Genomic DNA, 9,068 nt, shown 5'->3' with positions numbered 1-9,068 from the left:
ATCTTCCTCTATTTTTTTTTGTCTGTGGGACACCACCACAGCATGGCTGGTGAGTGGAGTAGGTCCATGCCTGGGATCTGAACCTGTGAACCTGGGCTGCCAGAGCAGAACATGTGGAACTGTAACCACTCAGCCATGGGGCTGGGCCCCACATCATCTCTTGATGGATTATGTGATGTTCTCCTAACTGGTTTCCTTACAGGTCTCACTTCCCCTTCCTTATTCTCAAGAGAATACACAGAGATCTTGACAAGAGTTCTCTTTACTACCTTGTATAAAATAATATCCAGCAGCTTTCGCTATCATCGTTAACCTGTTTTATTTGTATTCAAGGACTTAATACTGTTTGACTTGCATATCAAGTTTTGTGTGTTTATTCTCTTTTTCTACTTATATTCCCTGGTTGAGGATATGAAGGAAGAAACCTACCTGAGTTAGGGGCTTTGTTTTTTCACTACTGAGTCACCAACACCTAGAACAGTGCTTGGCATAATAGGATTCGACCCCATTTCTTCAATGAATGTGTGAATGAATGGATAGATGAATTATATCTCTTTCTGAGAAAGTTCTCACTATATTACATTATTATTACTGATATCATTATTGATGGAGAGGCTGAGGCACAGGGAGATTAAATGACTTACACATGAATCCATGAGCGTTAGATGGAGGGTGCAATGGAGATAGTCTGGCCCAACTCTGTCATTTTATATGGAAGTGGGAACTGGGTAGGGTGAGGAGTGGGGAGGTGAAATACATGGCCTAAGTTAGATGGTTAATCAATTACTGAACCAAAGCTAGTGCCCAGGTGTTCTGGCTTCCTGTCCAGTCCTCTTTTTCTTCTCTATTCATTCTGTTTTTCATTCTCAGTAGTCAAGTCTGGAAAAAAGTTCCCTTTATGTTTTTCCTTCAATTTTCTTCTCTTACTACCGCATTATTGGGTGCAAAAACTTTATAGAAATCTCACTAAACTAATTGAGACAGATTTTAAACTTTTCCTAAGTCATAGTTTAATTGACAAAGTTTCACCCTAGAGAAAGGAAATTCCATGGGGAAGTTGTTCCCTTGATTATAGTGTGTGGGTTAATTTATTTTAAACAGCTCAAGGATCTAAGCATTTAATCAGAACCCTTGGACAGTCAGTGGGTGGGTTGGTTTTCTACATCAAAATAAAGACCTTAAAAATCAACCCAGCTCAACATCCCCTAAATTTTCCTTTTTTTGGTAGTTCGTCTTAGCCATTATCTACTTCTTTTTCTAAGAGTTTCCAGGAACATTGGTTATTTGTTGTTGGTGATTAAAAGTCTGATCCTTTAATCGAGCAGTAACTACCACCCATCAGAAAACAGCCTTGTGCTATTGATAGAGCACCCATTTCTGGGTTAGTAACCTGGGAAATATCTATTGTGTGGCCTGGGAATCCAATTAACCTCTCAGCCTCTGTCACCTCATCTATAAACAGAGGAGGTCAGAGTAAAAGTTCTCTAAATCTTTTCAGCACCACTCTTAACTGAGTGTGACCTGAACTTTACTCATTGGGGGCCTTCAACAAAAACTCAGCTGTGTGGGTAATATTAGGCAAGAGACCTTGCTTGTCCAGGGACCAGGATTCCCAGAGAGGACTCCAATGCTCCATCCCTCCCAGTTTTCCCAAACCAGATCATCTCCTTGAGTAATAATCTATTCCAGCAGAGTGGCTAACTAACTTCATGCCGAATTGGAGGCACTTAGGTGCATTGGAGATCCATTTAACCCAATTCCTTGTTCCAAGGCAGAACAAAACCACACCAGATTTTCTGAACTAAAGGTAGGTGATTTGACTGGAAGTAAGGTGCAGAGTCTCTAAGCAGCCACAGGGCGTTGGGCAAGTCAGTTGCTCTCTTCGAGCCACAAGTGTTCATTCGTAAAATGAGTTGGTGGGGTTTGAAGATTTTTTCAGGGTAATGAATTAAATTTATTTTTTGTTGTGGCAAAATTATACAAAATTTGATGAATTTAAAGTCCTTTACAATTTGGGGATTCTTTGAGGTACCGTTTGGGAATGTGGCAGCACATGACTGGGATGGAGTTTCCATTACTTCACTCTGCAATCGGTCACACCGGCATGTCAAGCTCTCTCTTATACTTCCTCTGGCCATTGCCTGCGTCTATCATTATGCTTTGGTCTAGAGTCCAGCAGGTTACCTGATGGAGAGTCTATATGCTCAAATTCTGATTTAGACTTTTACATGCTGGTCACCTTTTCTTTCCATGCTTCTAGATGAGGCAACATTGTGGGGAGAGAAGAGGTGTTTCTTACCATCTAAGTGGGAGGGAATGGTGGGAATCATTGATGGCAGGTAGCAGACAGAGGAATAAATACAGAAAATGTAGACATGCCAGAAAAGGAAAATGTGGTCTTCAAAAAGGAAGACTGTCAGGTATTCCTTCTCAGGAATGAAGGCTGGAAAAACTGGACCCTTCCTTATTCCTCTCTTATCTCTGAGTGATCTCTCATATTGGTCCTAGGATATTTTGCTTAGTTTCTCTAATGGATCAAAAAAAAAAAATGAGTTCAGATTCATTAAGAAATATTTGTTTGTGTTGGTGAATAAATATACCTTGGACTTCTAACAAAAGGGTATATGTAATTTTAACTCTTCACTTATATGTTATATACCTAGAAATTGTATAGGGCAGTGGTTAAAAAGCATATGATCTGTGTTTATGCTGCTTGGATTGAAATCCTGACTCCACTGTTCTGTAACCTTAGGCCTGTTAATTCACTTAACCGCGCTTCTTTTTACTCATATTTAAAAAAAGGGGTGATAATAATAGTACCCACATCACAAATTTGTTCCTAAAATTGAATGAATTAATGTATATAGAGCACCTTTAAAGGGTGTAGCACATGGTTCTATTGAAATACTAGCTATATTATCAACCAAAATGAAATTAATAATAATGAATTAAAAAATATTAAACAGATAATTTTGAGTACTAGGATAGCATATTTCTTAGTAGAATATATGGACACAGAGTTACAATTATAAAGAATCTGTTAATTACTAAAAAATAAGTATGATAAAGTATCGTAGGAGTACAAAGGAGAGAATACAGTATTCCTATAGTAGTGAGGATCCTCATGCAATCTAGAAAGAAGGAATACTAAGCAGAGAGAAAGGAGAAAAGACACCCTTGGTTAGGAAATAGCTGTATAACATTCATTTAGGGAATGCAAATAAGGGTGGAAAGATAGGCAATGGCCAGTCCAGGAAGGACGTACTTAGAATATTGGAATTTATGCTGTGGGCAATGAGGAGGTGTTGATCGATTTTAGGTAGAGAAGTAACTTGATCAGATTTACGTTTAAGGAAAATCATCAAAGTGTTTACAATGCTCAGAGAAGACAAGATTCATGTGGGTTGGAGTATTAAAGACAAGCTTCATTGAACACATAAGACTGGAATTGGGCTTGGAAGGCGAGTGGGGTTGAAGGGACAGGAGAGGGCATTTCTGGTGAAGGGAGGCTTGTGGCGGGAATGAGCAGGGTGGGCTTGTGGGACGGGGAGAGGGCCTTGAGTTGAACAGAGGTGAGGTGAATTTTAGTGGATAAGAGGGTGATTGTTGAGGTGGCTCAGTCTGCGATGGTCTTTAAAAGTGAGTCAGAAGGGTTCAGATTTTTCCCTGGTTATTCCCACACAATGGAGGATCTGAGGAAAGAAGCGTCAGGAAACAGTTTTCTGGCTTCAGATGCAGGATGGATGAGGTGGGAGCACCTGGAGACTAAGGTGCTTTGGTCATCTAGGCATCAACTGACAGCGTGTGAGAAAGTGGTGGCAGCAAGAATGGAGAGAAAGTGCCCACAGACGAGAGGGTTTAAATGTAAAGTTAATGGGGTGTGGTGATGACTGGGTGTGGGAATGAGTGGCGATGTAGGTTGTATGTGACATCTAAGCTAAAGCCTGGGTGGCTTTGAGGGTGATGGGGGCTTCAGAGTATATTCCAAGTCACACTTGCCTGTAGGTGTCTTACTACTCCACAGCTCTGTCTCATCAGCTACAACCCAATCTCTGTCTAAATCTTTTCCTTGAGTTCATGAGAGAAGATGTGGTAAAAGGAGATTCTTGAGTTTCACAGAATTATCTTCTAACCATTCAGCTACTTGATTTTCCAAGTTACTGAGATGGTGTCAGATATTCCTAACGATTGTGGGTGCCTGGTGCCTACATCACTGCTCCCATAGGAAAGGGCACCATGATATGAGGAATTTGGTAATATTGCTTGTGTTAGGTCATGGGTATTTAATGTAATTTCTCTGCTGCATCCACCTTCCTGGAAACTAGCTCTTAGATAGGCAGTTTCCTTTTGCTTCCATGGAGGGCTGATCTTTTCTTTTATTTTCTGCAGATGAACTTTAAATTATGTAAATTACAAAGAAATATTCCATTGTATTTTGATTGAGGTTGCATAAATTTGTAGATATATTTAGGAAGAGTTGAAATTTTCATTGTGTTCAATTTTATAATTTAAGCATGATTTTGTAAGAATTGTTTTTTGGTAGATATAAGTATGGTTTCCCCCTTATACATGTATTTTCTCACGTTCCCTTAGTAGTTTTATGGTTTTCTCTGCATAACTGTATCACATTTTTAAGTGCTTTTTATTTAAAAAACTTCTTGGCTATTGTAGAAGGAATATTTTTCAGTTGAGTTTCCTAACTAGTAATGGATTTTGAACTTTCTTATTGTTGCTAGTGGTCTTCAGTTCATTTATTTATTTTTTCCTAGGTTTATATCTTAGGAGTTTTTGCTTGCAAGAAACACAAACACATCAACAGGCTTAAGCAAAGAGGAGAATTGATTTGAGGAATAAAGTGACTTTCTCTGGTACCCAAGTACACAAGGGACTGCACGAGGGATTGAAAAGTCAAGGATCCAGGGTACTGTCTACATCTCTGAGATGCCATGGTCTCTTTCTCTACTATTTTTCTTGCTTCAGAATACTAGTTTCTTGATTATTTTTAGGTTGAGTAATTTATTTAATCTTAAAATTTTTTTTCTTTAATAAAAATTGTATCTATTTAGTATTTATAGCTTGATGTTTTGATATACATATACATAATAAAATGATTCCTACAGGTGAGCTAATTAACATATTCATCTCCTTATATAATTACCTTTTTTTTTTTTTTGTTAAGAACACCTGTGCTCTGCTATCTTAGGAAACTTCAAACTTCAGTGTGTGTCCTCCCTGAAGAATTCTGACACATGCAACCTTGTTTTCATCTGTTCATATCAGTGACTTTTGTTTTCTTTGTTGATTCTGATCCTTGCAGTTCAGGTGCATTTTTACTTCTTTGAAATTATATTTCTTGAAAATTTCAGTATGAAATCAGAGATAGAGAGTAAAGCAATGATGATAAAATTTATAGCAGAGAATCAAAATGCTCATACTATTTCTTTATTGTTTCTGATGGACTATATGTGGTGAAAAAAATTCCTAATTGGCACCTTAATCTAAAGAATATTGTTTTGAATCACATCACATTTGTTAGCTTGAAAGTGTACCTTGATCAATATTTCTTGTGCATAGTTGGGGGTTGTGTATAGGTGTACAAGTGTGCTTAGTAAGTATCTGTTCCAGGGAAGTAACATTGAGAAATCCTCACTATTGTTATCATATACTTTGCTGCAGGCTACCCACCTGGAACCCAAACAAGCAGGCTAACAAGCCAAAACAATGCTCTAGAGGACAAGCTCTGTGATTCAGGATCTCTCGGTAGTTAGAGCAGTGGGCCAAGAGGTATAAATAAATGTAATAGTGAAATGATGGAGACAAACTAGTAGGTTGAATTCTCTCCAGAGTGTTTAAGCATTTGTCACATAAACTTAGTTATTGAAGCTGCAAGACAGGCAAAGAAATCTGACCGGAGTAAGTTGAGGACTGGTATAACTAACTGAGTGAAGAAAACAGTACAGAGGACCTATTGGAAAGGGAAGAATTGTGAGTGGGAAGATGATTCCCTGAGGCAGAGATGAAGGAAAGAAGGAATTTAGCAGCAGCAGCAGTGTGTCATGGGGATTCCCCAATAGGATAGAGCTGTCAAAATGCAATGAAGATAATAAAAATATGGACTATGAATCTAATGGCCCCCAAATTCAGAATATCTGGTGGTGAATTAGAAAGAACCTTGGAGTGAAGTCAGAGAGACTGGTTCTGAGTCTGAAAATCCACCATTTTCTGGGTGATCCTGGGTAAATTACCATTTCTCTAAGCCTTCATTTTCTAATATATAAACTGTTGTTAAATTGCTAATATTTCATGCTGAGCGAGTACAAATTGGCTAAATGGATGACTTTATGATAAATCTTTATTGTAAAGTGGTTTACACTGTCTAATGTGCTATAAATGAGGTGAACTGGTTAAAATCAGTGTTTGTTTTATTTCAGGTCTCTCAGTAGCTTGTGTCCGGCTCATCTGAAAGGATTCCATGGCGAGTAGAAATAACGTGACTGAGTTAATTATTGCCAGTCTTTTCCAGGATCCAGAGGTGCAGAGGGTGTGCTTTGTGGTGTTTCTTCCCGTGTACTTGGCCACGGTGGTGGGTAATGGCCTCATCATTCTAACGGTCAGCGTCAGTAAGAGTCTGCAGTCCCCCATGTACTTCTTCCTTAGCTACCTGTCTCTGGTGGAGATCAGTTACTCCTCTACTGTTGTCCCTAAATTCATCACAGACTTACTTGCCAAGATTAAAACCATCTCCCTGGAGGGCTGTGTGGCTCAGATATTCTTCTTCCACTTCTTTGGAGTTAGTGAGATCTTCCTGCTCACGGTAATGGCCTGTGACCGCTATGTGGCCATCTGCAAACCCCTTCACTACACAACCATCATGAGCCGCCCTGTGTGTCACCTTCTGGTGGCTGGCTCCTGGCTTGGGGGCTTTTTTCACTCCATGGTTCAGATCACTGTCACTGTCCAATTGCCCTTCTGTGGTCCCAATGTGATTGACCACTACTTCTGTGACCTCCATCCCTTATTCAAGATTGCCTGCACTGACACCTCTGTGGAGGGGGTTTTTGTGTTGGTCAATAGTGGACTATTTGCTGTCTTCTCCTTCCTCCTCTTGGTGTCCTCCTATATCATCATCCTGGTAAATTTGAGGAACCATTCTGCAGAGGGGAGGCGCAAAGCCCTCTCTACCTGTGCCTCTCACATCATGGTGGTTCTCTTGTTTTTTGGACCTGCCATCTTCCTCTACATGCGACCCTCCTCCACCTTCACTGAGGACAAACTGGTGGCTGTATTCTACACGGTCATCACCCCCACGCTGAACCCCATCATCTACACACTCAGAAACGCAGAGGTGAAAATCGCCATGAAGAGATTGTTGGGCAACAAAGTGAATTCAAGGGTGGAATAAAAACAATAAGGAGAAAAAAATTAGCATGAACAGAGTGACCAAATATGCATTCTGATTTTAATCAACTATGAGGAAGAGAGCAAAAGTTAACCTATTCATATTTTTTGTTGTATTTTATTTATTATTTTTTTACAACACTGTCCTAGGAGAATGAATATTATTTTTTCTGTTTTCTTTAGACATCACCAAGAAATCTCAAAATTCCCTAGTACTTTGCTGCTGCCATCCTTAAACTCTAATATCCCACAGAATTTATGCTTGTAAATGATTTTCTATCTGACTGCTACCTTTTGTGTCAACGCTCTCTCATTCTATTTTTACCATCATTAAAAATACTAAAATATATAATTATTAGGTATTTTAGATATTTGTGGTTCTTTGATTTCTGTGAAGTTCATTTTATAAATGAGGATCAATGAGAAATTTACTGAATGGCTGAAGAAACTTCTTTGCAAAGTAGTCACTGGTCTGTTCCTGGGAATCCAAGCAAGCTTGACTTGGCTGGTCAGAGAGGGAATAAAGGCCATCCCTTCATCAGCCTACATGGCCTCAGACTTCCCTGGCAATTCCAGAGGGCCGTGGCTCCTGCTGTGTTCTAAACCTTCCCTATCTCAGTCTCTTCAAACTTAGCCTCCTTAAAAATTCTACCAGCCACCATTCTCTTAATAAAACCTTTGCAAGTTTGCCTGGGTTGCAAAGACTCACTTCCCCTGAAAACTGACTGTCCTTTGCTCAAATGGACTGTTTCTTAGGGTATTTAAGACTTTTTACTCGAAACTATTGGTATTTCTGGATATGTGTACCCTGAAGCCTACTTGAGGGCAGAGTATTACTTACCTTTCTCCTCTAGTTCAGTGCCTAGCATACTTTCACACACATACTATGTCCTCAGCAAATGTTGGTTGAATAAATGAACACAAAATTAAATAAACTAATGGAAAACAGAATATACAAATGGCATATTGTCTGTGGTGTCAAGGTCGTTACATGATGATGTGAAGAATAAAGAAGGTCCTATGGCCTCAGCATCCAATCCTAGGCTTCAATTTCTAGATTGTACTTTATGATTATTTTCTTTGCATGGAAATGATGAGATTTTCACTTTGAAAATCTCTCCAATTAACAAACAACCCACATTAACTATCTTAATGTTAATAAATATTCCATCATCAGAGAATAGATCTCATTAATAAGCCTGAGCAGTGATGACAGAAGAAACACTGCTTAAAGACATAATTTGGGTGAGATTAAGATAGAAATGTCACTTTGTTAACATTCTGTATGAGAATCTGAGATTTTATTCACACCCAATATATTTTTGGTTTCTCATATACCACCTTGATTCAAGTAAGATCTGAGGAGGCGATGCCATGTTGTATTTTAGATGAGCTCCTTATATTCATGGTATCAATCATAGCCGTTTCCTAGCTGTCCCTATTTTGGACAATGTTGAAATTGAGCTACTTCCATCTCTTTGGCGATCCATAGTGCCAAGTGCATGGACTTCAGAGAGGCATCACCTGGACTGGAATCCCCCTCTATCAACTTCTACCTGTGCAACCTTGGGTTCATTCACTTTATCTCTCGGTGTTAGCTTCCTGTGGTGTGTGGAAAGATTGTGATATGTGGAGACATAAATTTATGTTTTTCTTTTTCCCTCTTTATC

The 9,068-nt window shown here is 39.1% G+C and overlaps 1 protein-coding gene across 1 annotated transcript; it reads left to right on the top strand.

The window, feature by feature from the left end:
* Positions 1–4,779: 4,779 nt before the first annotated feature.
* LOC131395136 (olfactory receptor 4B1-like) lies at positions 4,780–7,489 on the top strand. Its single transcript, XM_058526925.1, has 2 exons — positions 4,780–4,921; positions 6,432–7,489. Exon 2 carries the CDS (start codon positions 6,473–6,475, stop codon positions 7,400–7,402), a length of 930 nt encoding a protein of 309 aa, XP_058382908.1. The 5' UTR covers positions 4,780–4,921; positions 6,432–6,472; the 3' UTR covers positions 7,403–7,489.
* Positions 7,490–9,068: the final 1,579 nt, after the last annotated feature.

The sequence above is a fragment of the Diceros bicornis genome, chromosome 31, assembly GCF_020826845.1.
Source record: "Diceros bicornis minor isolate mBicDic1 chromosome 31, mDicBic1.mat.cur, whole genome shotgun sequence".
In the NCBI taxonomy this organism is placed as follows: domain Eukaryota; kingdom Metazoa; phylum Chordata; class Mammalia; order Perissodactyla; family Rhinocerotidae; genus Diceros; species Diceros bicornis.
Note: the sequence above shows the minus strand (reverse complement) of the source record. Positions and strands in the feature narration are given on the sequence as shown.

Coding starts and splice junctions, on each gene's coding strand:
- LOC131395136 (XM_058526925.1), top strand. CDS start 6,473: ATGGCGAGTAGAAATAACGTGACTGAGTTAATTATTGCCAGTCTTTTC.